Below are 26,584 nucleotides of genomic sequence, written 5' to 3' on the forward strand. Positions count from 1 at the left end.
TATCTGACAAAGGATGTTGATAAAAAAAATTATTCACTCTGACACTTATATTTTGTCAATTTTATCCGACACATCCGATAAAGGATGTTGATAATGAATTTATTCACTCTGAAATTTAGATTTTGTCTATTTTATTTGATGTACCTGACAAAGGATGTTGATAAAAAAAAATGTATTCACACTGACACTTAGAATTTGTCAATTTTATCCTATGTGTCTGAGAAAAGGATGTTGATATAGAATTTAGTCGCTTTGATACTTAGATTTTGTCAATTTTATTGGACATATCCGATAAAGGATATTGTTATAGCATTTATTCATTCTGAAATTTAGATTTTGTCAATTTTATCCGACATATCCGACAAAGGATGCTGATAATTAATTTATTCATTTTGAAATTAAGATTTTGTCAATTTTATCCTATGTATCCGTGAAAAGGATGTTGATATAGAATTTATTCACTCTGACACTTAGATTTTGTCAATTTTATCCGACGTATCCGATAAAGTATTTTGTTAAAGCATTTATTTATTCTGAAATTTAGATTTTATCAATTTTATTCGATGTATCTGACAATGGATGTTGATAGTAAAAAAAAATTATTCACTCTGGCACTTATATTTTATCAATTTTATTCGATGTATCTGGCAAAGGATGTTGTTATAGCATTTATTCACTCTGATACTTAGATTTTTTCAGTTTTATCCGACATATCCGACAAAAGGATGTTGATAATGAATTTATTCATTCTGAAATTTAGATTTTGTCAATTTTATCCAGTTTATCTGCCAAAGGATGTTGATAAAAAAAAATTATTCACTCTAACACTTAGAATTTGTCAATTTTATCCTATGTATCTGAGAAAAGGATGTTGATATAGAATTTAGTCACTCTGATACTTAGATTATGTCAATATTATTTGATGTATCTGACAAAGGATGTTTATAAAAAAAAAATTATTCACTCTGACACTTATACTTTATCAATTTTATCTGACATATCTGATAAAGGATGTTGATAATAAATTTATTTACTCTGACACCTAGAGTTCGTCAATGTTATCCCATGTGTTTGACAAGAGATGTATGCAAATTCCTTTTTTTACATCTCCAATGCTTTAATAGAGATTCTAAACGTTTGATATGCTAGCTGAGCTTACTCTAAAAATAATGAACACATAACAATGTAATATTTTTAATGAAATAATGCTATGTAGAATATTAATACAAAAATATATTATGATACATTATTAATATCAATGATTAACTTTGGACATTTTGAATCTGTTCCATAAAGTAATTCACCGTGTTCTCTCTTGATATTGTAGCTATTTTCTTCTCTTAGTTCGTAATCAGTAGAATAATCATTATTCTATTTTGAGTCATACACAGTTTTTACTGGTGTCTCATCAACATGCTCAATATGCTTTTCGTCTTTGATATTATTTGGTTCATTGACTGTTTGATCAATGGCAGTAACGTTTGCTGGTGCTTTTGTTTTTCATCGATTCATGTTTATATTCCATAGTGATATTTTCTGACAATGCCCTTTTTATTTTTCTGGCAATTTCACTGTCTATTATCACATTATTTTTACACAGGTAACAGTTTCGGCACGTAGACAAGATATGGTTTACGATATTAGTAGCAGAGTAGGCATTTCTTTTTTTGACCATCCGTTGAATGCTAATACCCGAAAGCTGACGATTGGATATATCAGTAGGTAATGTGTTACCTGCAACAGTAGCAAGGAGTTGTCCTCTATCATCAACGATTATTTTGATGTTGGCATTCTCTTTGAGTACAATCATCTCTGGAGATCTCAATCTCGCATAACCACCAACATAAGAGTTGAATTTTTTCGGCATTCCAAAGAAATTTAATTCCTTACTGTCATGATAATGCATGCATACATTTCCAATAGTGCTACCACTTGTACTTGTTTCATAGTTCAAATACTTCTCCTTGTCGGCATTCAATGCTACAATAACCTTGTTATGTGAACACACTTTATTAAAATGCTCCATCTTCACTTTTTTTTTGTAAGATATGACTTATGTGTTTATCGTTCCACTGCGTAAAAAAATACTCATTTAATACATGCAATAGACTAGATAGTGTCGATAACCGGACATAGAATACCAGTGGGAAAGCCACATCGTGTCTCTGACCAATCATAGAGCACAATTGTTAGAGCCGTAAGTATATTTTGTCATTTTAAGATACTTACAAAAAAAAAAATTATGTAATGATGTTTTCAAATAATATCAAGAGGATTTGTTTTTACACTGCTCACAGTGTAGAATGTGTTACTAAAATTTGTTTTAATGGGCAACAAATAAAGAAAAACCACACGGAATCAGGCAACCGAGTCTCTCAAACCCCTTAAAGCTCTTTTAACAGATACAAAAACTACTTATTTAAAACAAAAACTTCGTTTTTAATGAGCAAAAATTAAATAAAAACCACACGGAATCAAGCAACTGAGTCTCTCAAACCCCTTAAAGCTATTTTAAAAGATACAAAAACTACTTATTTAACACAAAAACTTCGTTTTTAATGAGCACTAAGTAAAGAAAAACCACACAGAATCAGGCAACTGAGTCTCTCAAACCCCTTAAAGCTCCTTTAAAAGATACAAAAACTACTTATTTAACACAAAAATTTCGTTTTCAATGGGCACCAAGTAAAGAAAAACCACACGGAATAAGACAACCGAGTCTCTCAAACCCCGTAAAGCTCCTTTAAAAGATACAAAAACTAATGATTTAACACAAAAATTTCGTTTTTAATGAGCACTAAGTAAAGAAAAACCAAACGGAATCAGCCAACAGAGTGTCTCAAACCCCCGTAAAGCTCTTTTAAAAGATACAAGAACTACTTATTTAACACAAAAATTGTGTTTTTAATGGGCACCAAGTAAAGAAAAACCACACGGAATCAGGCAATCGAGTCTCTCAAAGCCCCTTAAAGCTCTTTTAAAAGATATAAGAACTACTTATTTAACACAAAAATTTTGTTTTTAATGGGTACCAAGTAAAGAAAAACCACACGGAAAAGCCCTTATAATAGCATAGGAAGGAACATAAGCTCCTGGAATAGCATAGGAAGGGGTCATAAACTCTTATAATAGCATGGGAGGGGACATAAGCCCTTAAAATAGCATGGGAATTCCTATACGCGCAAGCAAATAACATGGGAATTCCTATACACGCAAGCGAATAACATGGGAATTCCTATACACGCAAGCAAATAACATGGGAGTTCCTATACATGCAAGCAAATAACATGGGAATTCCTATACACGCAAGCAAATAACAAGGGAATTCCTATACATGCAAGCAAATAACATGGGAATTCCTATACACGGAAGCAAATAACATTGGAATTCCTATACATGCATGCAAATAACAAGGGAATTCCTATACACGCAAGCAAATAACATGGGAATTCCTATACACGCAAGCAAATAACATGGGAATTCCTATACACGCAAGCAAATAGCTTTGGAATTCTCATACATGCAGGCAAATAACATGGAAGTTCCTATATCCGCAAGCAAATAACATACTCACTCTCTTTGAAAAACGAAACCAGACTATACCCATCAAACCAGACAATGCCCATCAAACCAGACTATAACCACCAAACCAGACTGTACCCACCAAACCAGATTATACCCACCAAACCAGATTATACCCACCAAACCAGATTGTACCCACCAAACCAGGCTATACCCACCAGAAACCTGTCTGGTACAGGAGCCTTGGCAAAGTATAACTTAGATTACTACTAACATCATTGTTTAACCTAGTAATATCTACGACACATTGGCTACTAGCTTGGAAGACTTCACTCGTATTTCCCCTATTTAAAAAAGGTAGCCCCGCCGTTTTTAAAAGACCTATAAGTCCTTTAAACAGTGGGGGAACAATTTTGGAGAAAATTTTGGACAAACGGCTTGGTAAATGGATGGAGGCGAATAGTATTCTAAATGAAGAACAAGGTGGATTCAGACCGGGATATTCGACAGTGGATCGAGTATTCATTTTAAATGCAATGATACAAAAATATTCTAAAGGAAATAGTAAATTATACGCTGCGCTTATAGACCTACAGAAAGCGTTGATAACGTAGTTAGAATTTTGTTGTTTGAAGCTTTGAGTGAAATTGGAATACCACATCAGTTTATGAATATAATAGCTTCGATGTGTATTCATGGACTAAAAGTTTTGTGAAAATTCCGAAACAGTGTCTCTCTTCCTCTTTTCCTGTAAGTAAGGGAGTTTTACAGGGAAGTACTTTATCTCCAAAATTATTTTGTATATTTATTAATGATATAATGCAATTCTTCCAACGCCAATGGGCACCAACACTTCGTCTTGGAAATTTGAATCTTTCAATGTTGCTTTTCGCAGATGACATAATTTTACTGGCTGATTCTGAGGAAAATCTACAGTCTGTACTGAATATCCTGGCAGAATATCTGCAGAAAAAGAAACTGAAGGCTAATGTATCGAAAAGCCAAATATTGATATTTAACAAAAAGCAACCAGAGCTACCCCCCCCCCCCCAGGTTTAATTTGGAAAGTCAAATTTTAAAAATAGAAGAGAAAGCAACATATTTGGGCTTTACAGTAACTCGAAATGGTAAATGGACACAACATATATCAGCAACTACGACAAAAGGGAAAAATGCAGTTTTCGGTATTTACAGAAGCAACGTTACAACAGGAATAAGCGATCTCAGCCTTCATAAGCATATATTTATCACAAAAGTTTTACCCATACTGCATTACGGGGCAGAAATTTGGGGCTACCAGACTGCACAAGCATTAGAAACTCTACAACTACAATACTACAAGCATGCATATGGGCTGCATAAAGCAACTCACTCTCTAGTATTGAAAGGTGACCTAGGCATCCACAGTTTAACAATACGAAGAAAGATACAGATGATCAAGTTTTGGCTCAAAATCCTGAATTTACCCGAGGAAAGACTTATTCTTGCTGCTTATAAAGATCTTCTCACCCAAAAAAGTAAAACCACTTGGACAGCACAGATCAGAAAAATACTACAGGGAACAGGCTTTTCAGACGCGTGGAATGGAGGACAGGGACCACTAAGAAAACTTCATACAGAAATTCCAAGCAAGATTGCACGACCAGGAAATTCAACTTTGGTGGACAGCCTTAGATAAGTCGACTAGTCTTACTTTGTATAGAGATATAAAGCGGATCTATGGACAGGAGACATATTTGAAGCTGGGATTACCTAGTAAGTATATGAAAACATGGATTCAGCTTCGAGCCAATTGTCTACTAATACAAGGAAAAGAAGTTTGGAAAAATAGAGAAGGTCCGGACACGCAGCGTACTTGTCTAAAATGTGGTGAGATTGGTTTTGGGCTGGGTCATTTCCTCCTGCGATGCCGGCGGCTTTTTCACATAAGGGGAGAAATTTTGAAAGAGGGTAATGATTGGCTACTTCGGAGGGTTTTAAGTTCAGATTCACCACAGACAGTAGTAAGTGTGGTAAATTTTGCATTGAAAGGTATGAATGTTGATTAAGAGGATAGTGATTTTAATATGTCTTCATTTTATTTATCCTTTTTCTTTTCTTTCTTGTTTTGTATATGGCTGTAAAAAAGCTTTAATAATACATTATTATTATTATTACTATTATTATACTAGTGGTTATTGGGAAGTATACGGACGTTATCAGGAGGGATTTTTTCTGGTGGTGGGGGGGGGGGGGGTTCGGAAGAGGGGTCACGTGGGAGGGTCTTTACATGGAAGATTTTTCATTGAGGGAAGGGAGATTTCTATGAAGGGGGCGCCGGATTTCCCAACATTATTTAAAACTATCAGAAATTTAATAAAAAAAAAACAAGATTCTCCAACTGAAAGTAAGGAGGAGTATAAAACTTAAAACGAACAGAAGTTATTATGTATATGAAGGGGTTCGCCCCATAGTCAATACCACGCTCTTTACGCTAAAGTTTGAATTTTGTTCGAATCACAAACCCCTGAATCACTTCGGCCGCTTAATTAGAATAGATAGCTTTTTTGAAAGCACTGAAAAAACTTTAGCCTAAAGAACGATGTATTGACGAGGGGGCGAAACCTCTAATATAAATAATAATTTCTGTTCGTTTTATGTTTTAATGTTGCTCCTTACTTTCAGTTGAAAAAACTTGATTTTTTAATTAAATTAGTTATTAGGGTCTAAATGTAGGCTTAAAAAATCCTGGGTCTAACGTCCGCCCTAAATAATTTTTGTTTAATGCCTCTGACCTCATTTTTGCATGTATCGATAATTAGGAGAGAATGGAGATTTTCTCAAATGGAAGTTGACCTATACTAGAAGAGAGCGTCTTGAGACCAAAAATTTTCCATTTGCTAATTTCCGAAATTAAGTAAAACCTGTTTGGAAAGATTTCAGACATAAACAAAATATACCATATTTATTTATTCCCATTTTAAAGCTTTTATTAATACTCATGACTGTTTTATAGCTTTTAAAAACTGCTTTAGATGCAAACATAAATATTTGCAATGGCTGTGGAATTTTAAGAAGGATTACCCCAACTCAGTTTTTGCTCAATGTATTAGGCTTACTAACAGGATGGTCTTAAGTGCTAACCTTCCGCATTGCTAGATATATTTCTTGGATATTGCTCTTTGAATTGATTTTAGGGGATGAGAGGTTACTTTACATTCTCCTTCTCCATGTGTAGGCAAGCTTAAAAAATATGGATCCCTTCCATGAAAAGAACACTGCTTTGGACCCCCCTCTGAAATATTAACCTGGTTACGATTCAACTTGTAGATCCCCTTTCTTGTTTTTTTCATCCAATCTAGTTTATGGGTCTATATAAAAGTTTCGTCCAGGTCCCAATCGACACTAAAACTGCAGAGACAATTTTGCTCCTACGGCGTAGTTCAAAATTTGGCTCGCCTTTTGCGAGTGGATTGTCACTCTCCGTGGCGCCCCTCTTTCTTTTAGAACGCTGCCAAGTTTTCGTATTGTAATAACAATAAATTATATTCTTAATGGCTCATTTCTTATCATATTTCCCGCAAAAGGCGCTTTTTTGGGAAGTAAATTAGAAAGGATATGTGCTATGTTCAAAGTCGTTCCGGTCTCTATTAAGCATTTTGCAACCTTTCGCCGTTTCCAATTTTATGGCCATCGTATTTTTTAATTATTTGGAAATGCTCTTTTAATGTGACAGGATAAATTGTAATGTATTTAGTAGCCTGGGAAAATTATAATCTATTTAATTTACTTTATTATAGCAATTAGCCTATGGTGGTTCAAACTGCTGTGTATTGCACAACATAGATTTAAGAGAAGCCCAGAAAATCTATTTCGAAACAGAAGACCTATTAAGAAACAGAAGCGTTTCTTAGGAATTGAAAATACTACAAAAATCATTTTTTTTCAAAAGCTCCAGTGTGACACTATAATAGTACTAATATTAATATATTTGAACTCTCTATACATAAATGCACAAAGAGGAGTACAGAGTAAGATAAAATAAAAAAACGAGAAACATACATAATAAAAACACTTATCATCGCAAACACTAAGAATACACTAACAATGGCTCACAAATGATTAAAACAAACCAACCTAAAATCTACGACTGATTCAGATCGCTTTCTGAATATGCTTACTAATACACCCATCTTATCACATATCTCGAAAACTCTGTAAAGTTTGGAGATAAAACTGTTACGAAACCAGATAGGAACACCGAGAAAATACTCAAAAAATTTGAAGAAGACATATAGAACTTGCTGACGTCCCGACATGGTAAGAAACTTCCATAATGGCACAAGAAACACAGATGAAGGGGAGGGGGAATACGAGTTATAAAGCAGAACAAGTGTTTTTTTTGTCAAATTGGCCTTTAACTCTAGAGAGAAGTCCATAGGACTTGTCCCTCTTCTCTTTCTCTCAACACATAGATTGTTAGTGACCGTGATGCTCGAATTGAGGTCCTGATTTCAAGCCCAGGGTACTAAAGAGATGCAGAGGGAGGAATTGTGGCAGTGCTAACCTAAATTTTGAATCAGCTGGGTGATGACAACCAAAAACTGGATATTCAGTTTTACCAGAAGTGACTGACAGCCCGATGTCAAACAACCCGGCAAAGAGGCTATTCACGGCGGCCTGCATAGATTCAAAACTAAGTCCTATTTTACTCCATGATGTATAGAAATTCGGCTGCCATAAAGAATATCGACGCGGACAGGTATAAAAGAGTTTTAATACCATTGCCAGAGAGAAGCACAAATGAGTGGGTTTAACCTGCTCCTCAAAAGTGCTAAAATAGCTTGGGACTGCAAGAACGAACCAAATGCCTTAGAAATGTCTATTGCACAAACAGTTAAAAGGTTATAATTCTCTCATGCCTCTCTAAACTAGACACGAAAACCGCATGTCCATTCCCAACTCCAAGACCTGCGCAAAAGCAAAACTGATGGTCTCCTTGATCACATCTTTCGATTTTTTTAAGAGTAGAATCTTTTCAAATAGTTTTGCAATAACCGAACAAACTGTTATTGAACAATAGGAAACACACGATTGAGGGCCCTTATTTTTTATGAGGACATACGTCACGATACCCTCGCATAGTGCAGTCGGTACAAATTGCTGCGCAATAAAAGCTTAGAAAAGTAAAGGCATATGTTCAACTAGTTCTGAAGTACCATAAATCAAATGCTCAGGCTGCAGTCCGTCAGAACCAGAAGCTTTGTCTTTCTTAATGAGACGAAGTAGCATAAGAACAGACGATGACGTGGTAGAAAGAAGATTCATCTATGTCTAGTCGATAAAAACGGTGAAGGAGAAGCTGCCGAAAAGTTGTGTCTAGTGGTGGTGAGTCATCAGAGAATAACCAGGAGAAATGTCTTTCCCAAGAAGTTTAATCATTAGGATTAGAATGTGAACAAAACCAAGAAGGGAAATTTCATACTCTGCTCTACAGTAACTGTGGATTATTTCGGCTATCACGAGACAAAATAAATACCTGCCTTCTCTTGAAAAGTAGTTCAGCTTTCCGGTACTCTTTTTTAGTCAACTTGAGGATCCTAAAAATCAAGCAGATTTTGGATGATCACAATCCACCCCTATCTTAAACCATACTTTGTGACGGTTCTTTGCCAGTTGTAGCACTGGGTCATTGCTCCAGCCCTTTTTCCGTGTACCAATCTTAATTCTCTTAGACAATACCGCCGCTGAGGCAGATACTTTAAGCAAAAGAGTAATCTCAGCAAGATAACAATTTTAGATCCAAGCTGTTGCAATTCAGAGATGTAGGAAGAAGTTGAAAAGGAATTTTGATTTTAGATAGCATAGAATCCATAACACTTTGAAATAGTGGTATACCAATATTATCCCAGAAAACCAATGAGACCGTTGACTGATTTTAGGGAATAAAAAAATTCACGCAAAGCTGTAAGTGTAAGGGGTCACTTGCTAGCGTATCATCAGATAAGTCAACAATGACGCTCTGGAGTTTCAGGATAGTCAAGAAGACAAAATCAAGATCGGATATGGAACCAAAATGGTGAACTTTGTATGTAATTATAATTTCAGCAACTTTTGTGACTTATTGAATTTTTCAGTCAAGCAGTTTTTTCCCCAATATTGATTCAAACCTCAAAGGGAATAAATGGTACAAAAAAGGAGAAGATACGGCAATGCACTTAAAAGTCTCTACCGGCGGTGCTGATCTCCGTTTCTTGGCCCTTCAGCCAGAAACTGCAATGGGCGGTTGAGAGCCAGCCACCCTATGCTTACACAAACCCTATCTGTTCAGTTTTTCAGATTTATTGACTTTTGGAGGTGGGTCGAATTTGACTGGGTTCTGGGTTACTGATTCACACTTCTAACTCTCATTCGAAACCAACCAATCACTGATAACAGGACTTGAAACTCTTTTGCAAATAACATAGGGTTACAAGTTTAGAATGCAACAAATCAGCAGATTTTTTTTATTACATCTGCGTATTTAGGTAATATTATTTGTTATAAATAATTCATGTCTCCATCTAATATTTTCTAAGTGTTTATTTTCACGTTTACTTAATAGTATAACCTATTCTACTAAAGCAGTATACTGTTAACTATAACATTGACTTTGATTATTCAAACACCAACGCATCTATCTTTTAAATAATCTAGCATCCTGATTTTTCCCAAAATCGCTTATTAAAAGCAAAGAATAGACTGAAAAATTTTCATTACATATTATGAAGTAAAGAGGGTGATTGTTAAGCCGCTACAAAATGAACCTTAAGAAATTCTGAAAACTACTTTAAAACAGTTCACAAATACTTATTTTTCTCTCTCTCTCTCTTTCGAATTCCCCTATTCCCCACCTGATGAATAAATATACATCTCACTATATTTATTCCTGCTATATTTTACAATAGGAAACGGTTGTAAGGCCCGACAGTAAGATTAAGATAAATTGGGTATTACAACTGTTTATTATAATGTATTACAATGGTATTACAATTGTAAATTATAATGGGAACATATAAAGTGCGCACTATGTTTATCCGTCAAGAGGTTGATGGGGGTAAAGTGAAGCAAGGTGCTTTAAGGAATGATATGAATAAATGTTTATGATGATTTTGAATTATTTTTTCGAATTTTATATGACTTTGTTCACATGAACCCCTGTGCTTAAGAAATACAGTATAATCTGTTTTCTTAAATTGCTGTACAGTTGACTATAAAATTGGGCCTGAATATTAAAATACCGATGGTTAGTTACATTAATCTTCTAAATAGTCTGACATCCTGATGTTTTCCAGAAGTCTTTATGAAAAGAAAACATGGATTAAATTCTCGCTATACATTGTTAATTGAAGTACCTTTTTTATTTCAGGGTTCTGTTTTTGGTCGGTGTTGATCATTGTTGAAGCATTTGATTTTAGATAAAAGTCTTTTGGACCAAGGAACATTGTTTCAGTAGCAGTTGGTGGCAATGACCCTAACAAGTACTAATAGCTTTAATTCTTTTCAATCTCATGTTAAAGCACAATAGTTTCCTCTTTTATTAATTTTTCAATCTCATTGGTCTACATTAAGTCGTTTAGAAAGAGGATACTTACAACTGCATTGCTTTCTTGCTTAGAAAAGAAGACGAAATATCCTTATATTGTTGTGTTGCTCCTAAGCAGGCGATACTTTCTAAACATTGGTTTGACTTTTTACCAAGTTCGGTATGAAGAATGTACTGAGCAACTAGTTGTTGATGAGCCTGAAATGATCAACAAAGGCTTTGAGCACGTTTGAAGGACTTCATTTTGGGGAAGGGAGGGGCACTGTAGAACTATAGCGTCTTCTTTTTTCAAACATGATACACATTTGATACCAAGGGTGTCGTCCATGGCAATATACATCACAACCTTAGTTTAGTTGCTAGTGGTCGCAGGGCTTCCACTCTCGAATATTAAAATTCGGGGACAAGTCTTAAAAATTCGGGGAGCTTTCAGGGACAAGTCTTCAAGATGTAGGGATTTTTTGGGGAAAAAAAAATGAAATTTCGTTGTGAAAATTTAGGAGCCAAGAAGTTTTAGCTTCGTTTTCAGGCTCAAGTAGGGCTTGGATCCGCATAGTAAATTAAGCCTTTTACAGAGTCGGTTTTAGAGCTATAGCAGGGGATTGGAACCCATAGCTGAAAACGCTTATTGCTGATATTGCGGCAAAAACGTCAAAATTGTTTTCAAATTAAAAAAAAATAGTGTACACATGTGAACTCGAAATAGCAGTAGCAATTTTTCATTAAGTCATTAATCTCAGTAATTCATTAATAATATTTAAAAACAAAAACAAATATTGTTTTAGGTTTCTAAATAGGTAAATTAAATAGATAAGATTAAACCTATAAGTATGGCGCAACATTAAAACTTTAAACAAACAAGAACTAAATTAACAAGTAACAAGAACAAGTAAATTTAATCTTAAATTAAAAAGGGAATGTTTACGACCATTGACACATTATTGGTTTTTCCTGCTGATTCTAAGGCCTTAAGTCTTTACCCCCCCCCCCAAAAAAAATCCCCCACGTAAAAAAAGGAAAATAATCCCCCCTCACAAAAATACCCCCTGCAGAAAATACTCCCCGCGGAAAGTACCACCGTGGGAAATACCCCTCACGGAATGTACCCCTGCCAAAAATAAACTCGAAAAGTAAACACCCCCCCCCCTGCGTAAAATATCTCCTCGGAATATACATTTTTTTTATTGTTTCTTTCTACTATGCTCTCCTTTCTTTTGGCCACCTCATAATTACAATAGAGTCACCGAGGTACTAATGCATTATAACTTACACACGAAAGAAGTGAAGTTTGGTTAATGCTAATGAAATAAAATAGGATGCAAATATAATAGTTTAGAAACAAGTTTGGGCTATATATTTGCACTTTAGGGGGGGGGGGGGGTAAATCATAGCATACATTAAATACGTAACCTAACCTAGGACCTTTCCCCGCCCCCCCCCGAAACTCCAAAAAACAATAGTTTAAATATTGTAAACGCTATGAGAAACTACGCTTTGCGATCCATTTCTCTACTGAAAATACCCGTTTGACTGGTTTTCTTTAGTGTTTCCCGATACAGTATATAACGTTGTGTAAGATACAATGCATTAGTACTGTCACCGATTAACCACCAATTCTCCCATCAACCCTGCGGCCATCCATGTTCCAAATATAATACTAATTGCTGTCTCATTTTTATATCGGCCCATCTAATGCCTGGACATGATAGCTATATGCTACAAATCATATAAAATCATTTATTCTTTTTCTTCATATTAACATAATTTGGCATTATTAACCAACAGTTCGTGATAAATAAGTCCGAAAATAATGCAAAAGTTGACAACAAAACAACATGAGCCTAATAACCAAATATTTACTTTCAGCTGTAATGTAAATTTTCTTATGAATAATATTTTTGGGATCACTTCCGTAAATCCCCTATTCCCCGACCTTGTACATAGTCTATAGCTAAATTTTTCTCATTAGGAAAGTTTTCTTTTTTATTTCATGGATTCTTTTTCGTATTGATTTGGATTGATAAAAATTGTTGCTCGTTTGCTTTTGAATTGGTATATTTTTTGCACCTTTTATTACATTTTTGACAAGACACGCAATTTAGGTATTGTTTGCTTATAAAAGCCATTTCAATAATGAAAATAATTTTTGTCTGATATTTTAAATATTAATTTAAACAAATTACCCCATAAGACATTTAAGACTGAATTTAAATTAACAAGACTAATATAAACACCCCCCTCAACATGCTCCGAAAGTTTTAACTTGTTACACCTAGCCGTTCCTGAGATATTAAAGATTCGTACTTTTGACCACTTGGATGCAAATATTGTCATTTGATTTAGTCTAACCTGCCTCTCGACATGCTCTGTAAGTTTTAATTTAAAGCTATTTCCGGTATATTTCAGATGCGTCCTTTTGACAACTTGGAGGAACATAGTTTTTTCTGGTTTGGCTCAACATCTCCCTTAATATGCCCTGAGAGTCTCCACCAAAAAACTCAGTTAATCCTTTGATATTACAGATATACCCTTTTAAAAATCTTGGTGTAAATAGTGTATTTTGATACAGTTCAGTATCCCCAAGCACACACCCTGAATGTTGCAACGTAATACCCTTAGGTGTTTCTGGGATATTCTACAGCCGCTCTTTTGACAACCTGGATACACATAGTTTCTTTTGATTCGGTTTTAAAAACTAAATGGCACCTAAAAGTTTCAACTTATTACCCTTCCGGAGATATTGCATCTATGCCATTTTGACAACCTGGATGCATTTAAACTTTTTGATTTAGTTCATATAGTAGTAGCAGTAATAGTAGTATCAGTAGCAGTCGCATTCACAGTTGAAATCATAGTAGTGGTCTCAAGTATTCGCTGTCGTAAGTAATCGTAGTTGCAAAAGTTCACAGTTGGATTTAATGAAAGTTACAATTTTATGTAGTTGCAGTTGCTAGTAGTCACAATGTTAAATAGTTGTAGTCATGAGTTTTGCAGTCACAATTGCAAGTTAATAAAGAGGCAACTAGTCGCAGTCAGAATCGTAAGAAGGTGTAGTCGTAAGTAGTCTCAGCCGTAAGTAGCTGTAGTGAGTATTGCAAGAAGGCGCAGTTGCAAGTCTCAGTCGTAAGCAGCTGCTTTCGCAAATGGTCGCAATCGCAAGTAGTTGCATGCAATGTTTTACTTCAGCATTAGTAGTATGAGTAACAGCAGCAGTAGCAATAGAAATAGCTGTAGTAGTCACTATCACGTTCGAAATCTTAGTAGTCGCAATTATTCGCAGTCGCAAGTAGTCGTACTCGCAAGAAGTTACAGACACAATCACAAACAGTTGCGGCCGCAAGTTGTTGCAATCGGAGTGACAAGTAGTCACAGTTGCGAATGGTTACAATCACAAGTAGTCGCGTATACAAGTAGTTCAAATGATCCCACTCCGAAGTTTTTATGACCACCTCCTCCATAGACAATGGGTGGGGAAAGTGAAAGAATAAAAAAAGTGCATGGGAAGCACATAAATTTTACTTAGGCAACACCCTAGCGTAGCCTCTGACAATCCTACAGGTGATTCTGAAATTCTATCCTCGGTAATGTTAAAAAAAAAAAAGAAAGAAACCTAAACATGGCTTTAAGACTTTCTTATTCATGATGAGTTGTATTCCCTTTCTATAAGCCTCATACTTCCTGGCTAATTGAATAAATTGTATATCTACCAATTTAATGTTTTCTTGCTTTGGGATATCAGTTTTCGATGCTTGTATCGAGTCCTGTTTAACAAGTCCATATTTGTCAGTCAATATGGTGTTATCTTTCAACGTCAAAGTGTTCCATTTCACATTATTCATGCTATTTAAATTATTGAAAGAGATATGGCCTCGTGAAAGTGAAATCTCCCACCAGAGTAGACCCATGTTTCCTCCTCAAGTGTGCACAAAACGGTTAAGACAGCTGGCAATCAGACAGTCAGATTGTCAGAAGTCCTTGGAACTTCAATTAGATTTAGACTATGCGCAAGCCTCGTATTATCTATTATATGATCTCCAGCATTTTTACTCTTATCAACAAGAGCTAAAAGCTTGCACATGCATTCTCAGGCCTATAAAATCCTACTGATTATACATTCGTCCCTGAAAATATACTACGATAAGGAAACAGCTTTTGCTAAAAAAAAAAAAAATAAATAAAAAAAATAAAAAATAGAACAAAGAAGGCTAGTCAGCGTAAATCCCTCCAAACACCCAAACTCACAAGAACTATAATGAATGAAAACCTAATGTAGAGATGTGTCATTGACTAGTATGTATTTTTTTTCAAAAAGTTCATGGGCACAGTTCTTGTCGAACTGTTCTGTTTCGACAAGAATATCCCTAATGGTTATAGAGATAGAGAAAAGAGATTATAGATCATTGGAAACCTAGAGCCATTCCTCATGATCGAAACAGCTCCAGCTGTTTAAACCCAGTCTATCACTAATCTGTTTTTTATAAACAGGTTTCATCGGTCACCGCAATCGTTTAGAAGAATAAAAGAAAAACATCCACCTCTGAGTTTGGCTAATGCGGAAAAAGTTAGTAGGCTATTGGTTTTATAGGCTATAAATATTTTTTTGCGCAATATTTTTTTTTCATGTTTTCCACATTATTGCAAAAATGAAAATTTTTCTTTCGTCCTTTCTTTCCCAATCAAAGTCTATGATTTTTTGTCTGCAAATTATAAACACATAAAAAAAAAATAATAAAATAACGTTATAATGAGATGTTACTTTAATTTCCTGTTCAATATAATCCTCTTCGAGAAAGCCTGAAGAATGATTGTCGATCACATTTCTTCTTTTTCTTCCTAGTGATGTACTTGCAGTTGCAGCAGCTGTTTCAATGCCCATGCCAATAGGAAGGAGCACAGAAGATAGCAAGAATAAATGTACAACAGCAGACAAAATATTATCATGTGGGTCGTCACTGTTGCCAAACAAGCCTCCAGAACCTCCATCTTAAAGGGAAAGGTCCGAATAAATTTTGATCATCTTTTGGGACTAGCTCTAGGTTCACGCAGCAAGGGTTTTGGTCTGTTACTAAATGGATTTCTGATATAGCAATTGTGACATTTTCCCCATCAAATTTGGCCCATAGATCTGTTGAATCCTAAAAAGCAAAACCAGGCAGTGATGCCAGGTGCCTGACATAAGATAGCGCACCAAGGGAAGCGAAAATGTGCCATTGGCATATTTTCGCTAAATACTTTTGGGGTGGAGTTTGACATTTCGAATTTTGGGTGGAGTTCAAAAAAAAAAAAAAAAAAAAAAAAAAAAAAAAAACAGAATAGGCGCAAATTGTGTAAATTTTGCTTTTCAGAATACTAGAACTCAAAATTGGTAGAATCTAGTCGTCATTGACAAATTTCGGCACCATTTTCCGAAATCTGCAACAGTGAAGCAATTTTAGACCGATTACATGCGCTTTTGTGGTCGAAATTTTCTGTTCTCAGTCTCTGGCTTGACAGGAAAGATATTTTCCTCTGTTCTCTGGTATGTCAGAGAATTAAATAAAAGCGAGAATTAAAGAAAATAAAAAAAAAAAAAAAATACTTGCCATTATCTAAGGTGCTATTTTATATTACTTTCTGGCTGATATGCTTAATTATTCCCTATCAACAATAGAAATTGTGATTAAAGAACTAAAAAAAGAAATAGGAACTCAGTATACTGATCTTGCAATATAGATAAGTTATACAAAAATGTATAAGTTAAAGACGCATTTGACAAAGATAAATAATAGATAGAATTTTGTAATGTAGAACTAAAAAGAAGCACGATCATTGAAGGTCACATCTCTCCAAAATGCCATTTAGGTATATGACATCTAATTTTACTTCTTTATACAATGTTTTTATGACATTACAATTCTAAGCTTCAAAAAGATGTAAAATCTCAAACTTAGTTATGAGAACAAAATGTTTCGTAGATTTCAAAATATAAGTTAGAACGACAAGAACGACCAAGTCAAAGATTAGAGATTAGACCGGCCGTTATTAATGACATCTATAAAATTGCAGGCCAAAGACAATGTTCAGAGATTTTTGTCATGAAACAGAAGCCAAAGACATACATATGAGACAAAATTGTACTTGGAAACGTCGTTCAACAGTTCCGATTGTTATTTATTTGTGTTTTCCTTTTAATGAACTTCGAATTAGTTTGTACATTTTTAAATCATATATTGTATTTATCTTCGACTAGAATACAAGATTATTTTCAAAGTTAAACAAAGTTAAACAGCTAACCTTCCTTCTATATCACCAAAAATTTCCTCAAGATTTTCATTTTCATTGTGATTGGATGGTTTTTTGATGTCATGTATGTCATGGTAAATCTATTCAGCATAGCGGGCGTAGGGTCAAAGTCCCTGCAGCACTTTCCCTGGCAATTTAGCCAAAGTCAGATGGTCACAGTAGATTTAAGCGTTTTAAGCTGCATCCTGTTACAAATTTTGTACTTGACAAGATTCATAACAGAAAACACTCTCTCGACGAAGGGGTTGCAGATGGGTATGCTTGAGACAGAAAGAGCTGCTTGAGCTATGTCGACCATAGGTCAGCTTTTCCCACTCTTTTCTGTATTTTTTTTTTTTTCGAAATTTGACCATTTTCCCATATCTGGTTTTTCACGCTAAGGATAATATACGCTTTGATAATTTAAAATGTAGGTCGTCATGGACCCTGGAATGCGATAAGAGAATCCCTACGGGGTTCTGAAAATTCCCACTGTCTTTATAGACAGATTCCTGAATCTGTCAGTAGAAGCAGTCAGTGAAAACTAGACTTTAAAATTTTGAGTTTTGTCATTGTTATTGCGAAGGCAAAATGCACCCACTTTGCGGCGAATTTTTTTTTATATGCGCAAAATTGGCACAATGCGCCAATTTGAAAAATTCAATGCACAATCAACTCAAAAAATCGCCCAAATGGTGCTAATGCGCACCACCTGGCAAAACAGAAACCACGTATAAGGTTAGATAGAATAACTTCGGGCTGAATTTGACTTCAGTGATTCACTGCAATTGTTCCAACGCAGTTGGCCAAGTTTTGGGACGCATTTACGCGTAAACTTAAAAAAAAAGTCTAGTTTTCCGCAAAAACCAAACTAAGTTTTTGCATATAATTTTTGTGTGCCTTTAACATTCTACTATTTGAAAACAAAATATGTGTAGAAATAATAATTTCTAGGTATATAAAAGAAATATATCTTCTGCATAGGTGGTAAGAGTATACTTGTGACATTTCTCGACAATTATCTCGTTAGAAGTCGAAGTATTCTTACCAAGAAGGCTGGTGACTCCTTTTAGACTTCTCCGGAGGCAAAGGAGGATCTAAGGTGAGGTTTTTAAATTCCAGATTAAAGCAAGTTCTATGTTGTTAAAATCCTAATGATTGTAATAAGGGGATACGATCAGATTGGCCTCTGAAGGCTGATTTGTAGTGGTGCCGGAAGTGTTAAGTTTGATTTCTGGCTAAAATATATGATTTTACTAGGAATTCAAGCATAAAAATTTGAATATGTTTTATTCTCAGAAAGATATGAACAAAATGCCAAAGTTTTAAATACTTAATGCTAATCAATGGAGTGTGTCTCTATAAAAAAAAACTAACAGGAAAATTCCCAAGAGAAAGACGACATTCTATAATTTTTTTTTTGCAGAAACAGCAATTTCCTAGCCACCTAAAGAGAATGTCTTCTCCCTAGGTGGTTGCAGTAAACTTGACATATGTCCTTAGAATTGCTTCGTTAGAAGTCAAAGCACATTTACAGCTCTGGAAAAATAAGTTTAAAAAGTTTTTCCTAAACAACTTGCCAATGTTAACACGAATTTTTGTTTCTTATGAGAAAAATTTCTCGTTAGAAATTGCTAACCTTTTTTTTAACAAAGCTATACACGCTATTGCATCTGTTCTCTTGTGACTGTTCTCCTTTCTCTCTTTCTCTCCCTCTCTCTCTCCCCCTCTCTCTCTTTCTTTCTCTATCTATCTCTCTCCATTTTTTCAATAACAATACCATTAATTTTTAGTTTGTTCATCTAAGGCTATTAACACATGTAAAATTTTTCGTTAGGAATGCTAACTCCTTTAATAAAGCTGTATAAGCTGTTGTATCTACCTTGTGACTATTCTGAAAGAGCAAGTATTGGTTCCAGTATTCCATCAGCTCTGCAGCCTGATTTTAGTCAGTTGCTTAAAGTTACACGTTCCAGCGGTTTTTCCTCTTGTAGCTGAGTAAGCAAAAGTGACTTAGAAGAAAAAACTATGAGTATCACACCAATGGTGGATCCAGAGGGGTGAGGGGTGTTTGCGCCCCCTCCCTAGCGTAGTCTAAAGCAGTTTACTTAATTAACTCAATTTTGCGTTAATTAAACTTGCTCCTAACGCTAGTTTATCGGATCAACCTACTTTGTGCCCCCCCCTAATTTTTTTGTCGGATCAACATATTTTGCGCCCCCCTAAAAAAATCACGGATCCGCCCCTGTATCACACTGCAAGTATTTCTGAAATATCAACCTCTTAGCACCCTTTATGTCCCCGTGTGTCCCACGGCTGCAAATATATTTAGCTCCAGGCGCAAAGGGCCTAAGTTATGTGAATATTCCAACTAAAAAAGACCCTTCGTATATAAATTTTAGTATGAAGATGGACATATTACCCGTTTCAGTAATCATCACCATGTAAAGAACTATAATCTGATTAATGGCAGGGCCCCACGCTAGATTCTAGGACCACAGCCCCTTTGCTCCTAACTTAGTCTATATATTAATCTTGTACCTCTTTAGAATCTGGATCATTCAGGCATTATTTAAGGAATGATCCCAGGGTATCATATTTTAATTTCGTAAAACAAATTAACGTCAGAAATTTCAATTATGAAGTGTACCTTCAGGGCCGCGTGCTAGTAGGTAAACAAGTTTAGTAGCCAAGACACCAGCTCTAAAACTCTAGTTATATTGGCATGACCTTACCTGGCACAATAGTGTATACAACAGGGGATTTATCTGGAACAGATGCTCCATTTCCACCAAAACCTTCACCACCACGAGGTTTGGTGGGTGCTTGATATCCAGAGGAGGACAACAGACCATCTACATTTGGTTTTATCTTACCAATTGATATCCCTGGTTGAGCCTCACTAAGACTTGAATATGAATCATGAGAGGACGCAAACGACGCATCTGCATTTGTGTAAGAAAGAGCCTCACTTTGAGGAACGGTTGGGTACCCATTGGAGCTGTCTAAAGCTGCAGAATTTTGATCTGAAAAAAAGAATAAATTGCACTTTTGGACTTTTACTCTGTCGTAGTCATAAGCAAAGCTTTACTGAGATCCATGGGGCTGCATCTTTACTGTCTTGGGATCTATATATTACGTTAATATCGTGACAATTTTCTATTCTTTATTAAAATTCAAGCAGTAGCTTTTTGGGCACACACAGAAGGAGGGTAAGGTGGAAGAAGGTTTAAAATGAACCCCCCCCCAAAAAAAAACAAACTCTGAGAATAATAATGCTATCCATGCTAATTAACAACAATCGTCCTCAGTGGTGTGCGTGTAACTGAGCCCTCCTGTAATTGAACCCCGTGCAACCGAACCCATCTAACTGAACCCTCGTGATGCCGAACCCTCATGCAACTAAATTCCCTGTTAACTCAATCCCAGAGCAACCCAAATCCCTGCAAATCAACCCCATTTATGAATCCTCGTTCAATTGAACCCCCCTGCAACTCAATCCCAATTAACTGAACCCTCGTTCAACTGAACCACCGTTTAACTAAACCCCTGTGCAACTCAAGTCTTGTGAGACTTAACTCCCAGGAAACTCAGCCTCATTTAACTAAACCCTGTTTCAACTGAACCCCTGTTTGACTCAAATCCTGTACAACTCAACCCCATTTAACTGAACCCTCGGTCAAAAAAGAAGACAAGCCCTGGTATCAAGCACTTTTTCGGAATTCCTAAGAATTTGTTTCATAATCAATTTTAGTTATGATTTTAGATATGAAAATAATTTTAATAATATAATAATTATCTAATAATTATATAATAATAATATAATAATTTTAATAATATAAAAATAAAATAATAACAAATTTTAGATATGAAAATAAATAGCGTCGGTCATTGAGGAATTAGCTTCGTATTTGAATGAAATTTTTTTCTTCACATGTTAATTTTTCAAAACTCCTTTTTTATATTTCCCACTTTCAAAGGGGCCTGGGAAAGAGAGTATTAAAGAGGGGCATTTTAAATACCAGTTTAAGAGTTTTCGATCACGGTTAAGTGGTTAAGGGATTTCAGCAGTAGACCTTTTATTGTCTGAAGCCTTTGCACTCAAGAAATAAAAATAAAATAGCATTTTAGTGCCTTAAGCCATTTTAATAAAGAAAATAAAGAAATAAAGAAAATATGTAATAAAGAAAAATGGTAATAAAGAAAAATGTAGTAGAGCAATTAAGAAAAATGAAACATAAAAGGTAGATTACTTTTAGCATAGTGTATGCTATTGTGCAAACTATGACAATGTTTTTTTTATGCTCAAACTTCATAGTGTTTCTCTGTAGGTTTTTTGTATCTTCAGCTATATTATTTTACTTGTGCATCCTCAGCTATATAGCTCCTAGAATGGATCGTCTTTCTGATGTTAAATTGAATATTCTTCCTTTTCTTACATTTTTTTGGTTTGCTTCTGTAGGGCTAATATTTTTTCAGTGTGATTTTTTTGTACATACTAAGATTTGTTTTTACCTCTGTTTTATTTATCACCATTTCTTAATTTGGTTTTGCTCTTGTTTATCGATTTTTTTTCTAAGAAACAACAAAGAAGAGAAAAACAGAGAACCCGAGGCAGAAGAGCTAATGTTTTTAAGTGTGATTTTGTTCGTACATACTAAGATTTGTTTTTGTATCTATTTATTTATCACCATTTCTTAGTTTGTTTTTACTATTTCTTGTTCGTTTTTCTTTTAATCTCTCCGAAATTCATCTAATATTCTAGTAGCCTATATGATTTTTTTGGTAAAATAAAAATAAAGAAGAAAGAAATTAAGAAAATTGAAACATGAGAGCTAGATTAATTTTTGCATAGTGTATGCCATTGTGCAAACCGTAATAATGTTTTTGTTTTTAAACTTAACCTTCTTAGTATTTCTTTGTAGGTTTTTTGTATCTACAGCTATATTAGTTTTCTTGTGCAATCTTCAGCTATATAGCTCCTAGAATGGATCGCCTCTCTTGTATTAATTTGAATATTCTTTCTTCTCTTATATTTTTATTTTGTTCGCTTTTGTAGGGCTGATATTTTTTAAGTGTGATTTTATTCGTACATACTAAGATTTGTTTTTATATCTAATTATTTATCACCATTTCTTAATTCGTAATTAAGTATACCACATATCTATTATTATACATACATTATATATTATTATACACCAAAAACCATATTATCATTTTGTTTAATAACAAAGAAAAGAGAAATTAAGAAAAATGAAACAAGGAGGCAGATTGTTTTTTTTATAATGTGTGCTATTGTGTAAACTGTAATATTGGGTTCTTTTTATTCTTGACTTCTTAGTGTTTTCTTTAGCTGTTTTGAATCTGTCATAGATCCCCTTTGATTTTATTTTTATTCTTCCTCTTTTTTTTATAATTAGAAAAGCCTGATACTTGTATTTTAACTTTTACAGGATCACAACAATTTTTTTGGTGCATAAATTAAATAGTTTATATAAAATCTTTATATTGTATGTGTTTTGTATTGTGTTCTTGTGTTCTGTTTAAGGTCACATTTTAACTTTTACAGGGTCACAACAATTTTTCTGGTGCATAAATTAAGTAGTTTACATAAAATATTTATATTTTGTGTGTGTTCTGTATTGTGTTTGCATATATATATATATATATATATATATATATATATATATATATATATATATATATATATATATATATATATATATATATATATATATATATATATATATATATATATATATATATATATATATATATATATATATATATATATATATATATATATATATATATATATATATATATATATATATATATATATATATATATATATATATATATATATATATATATATATATATATATATATATATATATATATATATATATATATATATGTCGTAATTTTTTGAGGAAATGAAATCGTAATTTTTTGTTTGTGGCTCATATCAACTATTTATATAAGAGATTTTAAAGAGCGGCTCTAGATTATTTATAAATTTTCACAAAGAAAAATATTGAGGTTATTTGCATTTTCCTTAGGAAACCAAAATTGCACAAATGATGCAATATAACATGACAATCAATATTACATGACATTTATTTTTACATGACAATGATGTAAAAAACCGAATAATTGGTTGCCAGCCCTTAAAACTGTTATTAAGCCTTTATAAACCCTTTTCAAAAGTCGTGTTGATAGCTGTCTAAGAATATATTTTCATGAGGTAGGGGGGGATTCTACAGTATATTGGGGGTTAAGCTATATTAAGGGGAGTGATGTCTAGAGTGAACCAGATCAAAATAGGTAATTATAAATACTTTATAAGCTGTAGTGAATTGAGTTAGGGTTTGTACCCGTACTTTCAGAAGGCTGCTGGTAAGGATTGTATTGCTCTGCTGCATGAGAATGAGATGACTCCAAGTCCTGGCCTCCTGAATCTTGCTGTAAAACTCCATAATTCTGGTTTATTTTTGAATTGGAGACAATTGAAGCCTGTTCAAAGTTTGCCGCTGTGCTTTGTGCTTGATTTAGCTCCACATTAGGTGAAATATGTGATGACGACTGCACGTAGTTGACAGGATCTCCAGCATTTGGGTACGGCTGATGTACTCCGTGACCTGTGGTACCACCTGTTGGACTCTGTGATCCTACTGCCTGAAAGTTGGACTCTGCGAAACCTTGGTAATGTTGACTAACAGTTGGGTTTGTATTTTCTGAATGCTTGTTCTGTTGAGCTGAATTTGGAAACTGAAATTGGACATCGTTGACAGGATTTTGAGACATAAACCCTGAAAAATTAATTTTTTTATTTCAATTTATGTTTTGTATTAAACAAAAACAAACATTAGTAAATAAGAGTAACTATCTCCCTTAAATAGTGCAGCTGGGATTTCAAACCGAATATGTATGAAATCTGCCGCAAACTTGCTTTAAAGCACGTCCTTCAATTCTTCAAGAATAAACAAGATAGTGTATTCTTAAAAGCAAGGGTGTACACTGGAGGATGGAGCTATGGGGAGTCTAAGTGCTTCTTGGACAGTTCAGAATCAGAATGTTTTCTATCCTTAGAGTCTGGAAAATTCCCCGGTAAATATGAACATATGAAAGGGGCTGCCCCCTCCTCAATACCCCGCTCTTTACTCTAAAGTTTTTAGTAATTTTATAAAAGCTTCTGATTTTAATTCAGCGACCGTTGTGTTTCAGGAATCGTCTTTAAAGAATTTGGACACAAGGTCAAACTTTAGCGTAAAGATCGGGGTATTTAGGATGGGACAGTCCCTTTCATATACGGAACAATTTCTGTTCGTTTTAATTTTTAACGTTGCTGCTTTCTTTCAGCTGAAAGAACTTTTTTTATTTTTAATTTGTGTTCGTTTTAAATAAATACCCGGAAATCTGCCTCCCACTTCATACAAAATACCTCCCTCCCTAACAAATTATTACTCCATGAAAATTTCCTACCGCATACAAAACTCACCCTCCTGTAGAAAATCCGCCCTAAAAAATGTCTGTATTCTTCTCAATAACAAATAGGCTACTATATGTAAACAATGAGAGAGAGGAGAGAGAGAGAGAGAGAGAGAGAGAGAGAGAGAGAGAGAGAGAGAGAGAGAGAGAGAGAGAGAGAGAGAGAGAGAGAGAGAGAGAGAGAGAGAGAGAGAGAGAGAGAGAGAGAGAGAGAGAGAGAGAGAGAGAGAGAGAGAGAGAGAGAGAGAGAGAGAGAGAGAGAGAGAGAGAAAGAGAGAGAGAGAGAGAGAGAGAAAGAGAAAGAAAGAGAGAGAGAGAGAGAGTGTTAAATATCAAAAGTGTTAAATACCAGCTTTTGAATAACTGCTGCAGAATGGCCAAAACATATTTGAATGCTTGTTGCTGAATTTTGCTATAAATCACAGTTCATATAATTAGCAGTATGATCTTTCCCTATCTCACCCATTATAAAAACCCGGACCGAGGTGCGATTGCTCCAGAGAATGCATAAACCGGTATAAACATAAGCGGCATTAGATCTTTTCACGGGTAGACAAAGATTAATCACCTACGGAAAAAGTACTGACAAAACCACTTGGCCGGCTCACCAATAAGTGGACAATAAGTGCAGAAATAAGTGGGAGGAGCTTTTTGTTCGCACCGAGAATGAAGAGCCAGAAATCATCTGCGGTAAACTTACTGGTATATTATATAAACTGTGTTATAAATGTATCATTTCTTAGAACTGGTAAAAACGCATGGATAAATAATATACCACAAGGATTTTTTAAACAAGTTTTCAACCGAGATTCTTTACAAAAAATTTCTAAGAAGACTTCAGAGAATTTCCCTTTTATTTAGACAAACCACCCAAATTATTATTATGAAGTCGCGGTGACTTTGTTCTTTCTCCATGAAAGAAGAAAAATTACCGCATTCTATCGGAGTTCAGCTCTAGTTTTCGTTTATTCCATATTAGAATAGACAAGCACACACTTTTATGGTGGGTAGGAAAAATACTTAATGATGAATTTACAAATCAGAACATAGAAAAAATTTATCTTTCAATTCTAGCTATTATTGTTTGATTTGTAAAAATGCAATTGCTTCCAGGTGTATAAGGTAAGACTCATCGTCGCATATGAAAAAACATGCTTATGTGAGTGAATGTTGAAATCAAGTTTGTTTGGGATCCGGTATTGAAAAGACATTTTTTGACGGGATAAATCATGCATAAAATTAATAAGAGCTATCTCAGTTTCTTAAAAGTCTTTGTTTGGTTATAAAAAGTTTGATGGAGAGTATATTTTGTCTTTTCTTTTTGTCTAAGAAGGCCTCCCGAGTTTTACTTTCAATTAGACATAACCACCCGAAACTCTCGTAACATCACTGCCGTTTTTTTTTTTTTCGCTTTATAAAGTTTAACTTCTTTGGTCAGAACCAAGCTGAAGATCAAGGAATTTTTGGCTGTGACTTGTGCAACCAAGCCCTGAAATATCAAGGGTGAAGGGGATCTGCTGACACGTTAAAGAATTGTACGAGTTATGTCTAGACATGGAAGTTTAGCTAGACATGTATGTGAGCATGGCTTAAGGTAGTTGCCTAAAAAGCAAAATGTACAGAGCTTCAGCAAACTAACGTTAATTTGCATATGTTCTGTAGTGAATGTATTAGTGCCACTTTACACTGCTTCGGGCGGTAAATAGACCCCGTCCCTCCATGTCCAGAGTCCAGTAATTGTGCTA

At 34.6% G+C, this 26,584-nt stretch overlaps 1 protein-coding gene across 1 annotated transcript in view; it reads right to left on the reverse strand.

Annotated features, from left to right (window-relative positions):
- LOC148940227 (uncharacterized) overlaps positions 1 to 26,584 on the reverse strand; it is a 132,020-nt gene that overhangs the window by 41,089 nt on the left and 64,347 nt on the right. Inside the window, exons 3-6 of the mRNA XM_089106102.1 lie at positions 23,726 to 24,160; positions 20,083 to 20,373; positions 15,843 to 16,069; positions 11,136 to 11,284 (exon numbers count right to left, since the gene is read on the reverse strand). Of these exons, the coding sequence (XP_088962228.1) occupies positions 11,136 to 11,284; positions 15,843 to 16,069; positions 20,083 to 20,373; positions 23,726 to 24,160 (1,102 nt within the window). The remainder of the gene's footprint in view (positions 1 to 11,135; positions 11,285 to 15,842; positions 16,070 to 20,082; positions 20,374 to 23,725; positions 24,161 to 26,584) is intronic.

The sequence above is a fragment of the Artemia sp. Qi Xiang Cuo genome, chromosome 20, assembly GCF_049724085.1.
Source record: "Artemia sp. Qi Xiang Cuo chromosome 20, ASM4972408v1, whole genome shotgun sequence".
Classification (NCBI taxonomy): domain Eukaryota; kingdom Metazoa; phylum Arthropoda; class Branchiopoda; order Anostraca; family Artemiidae; genus Artemia; species Artemia sp. Qi Xiang Cuo.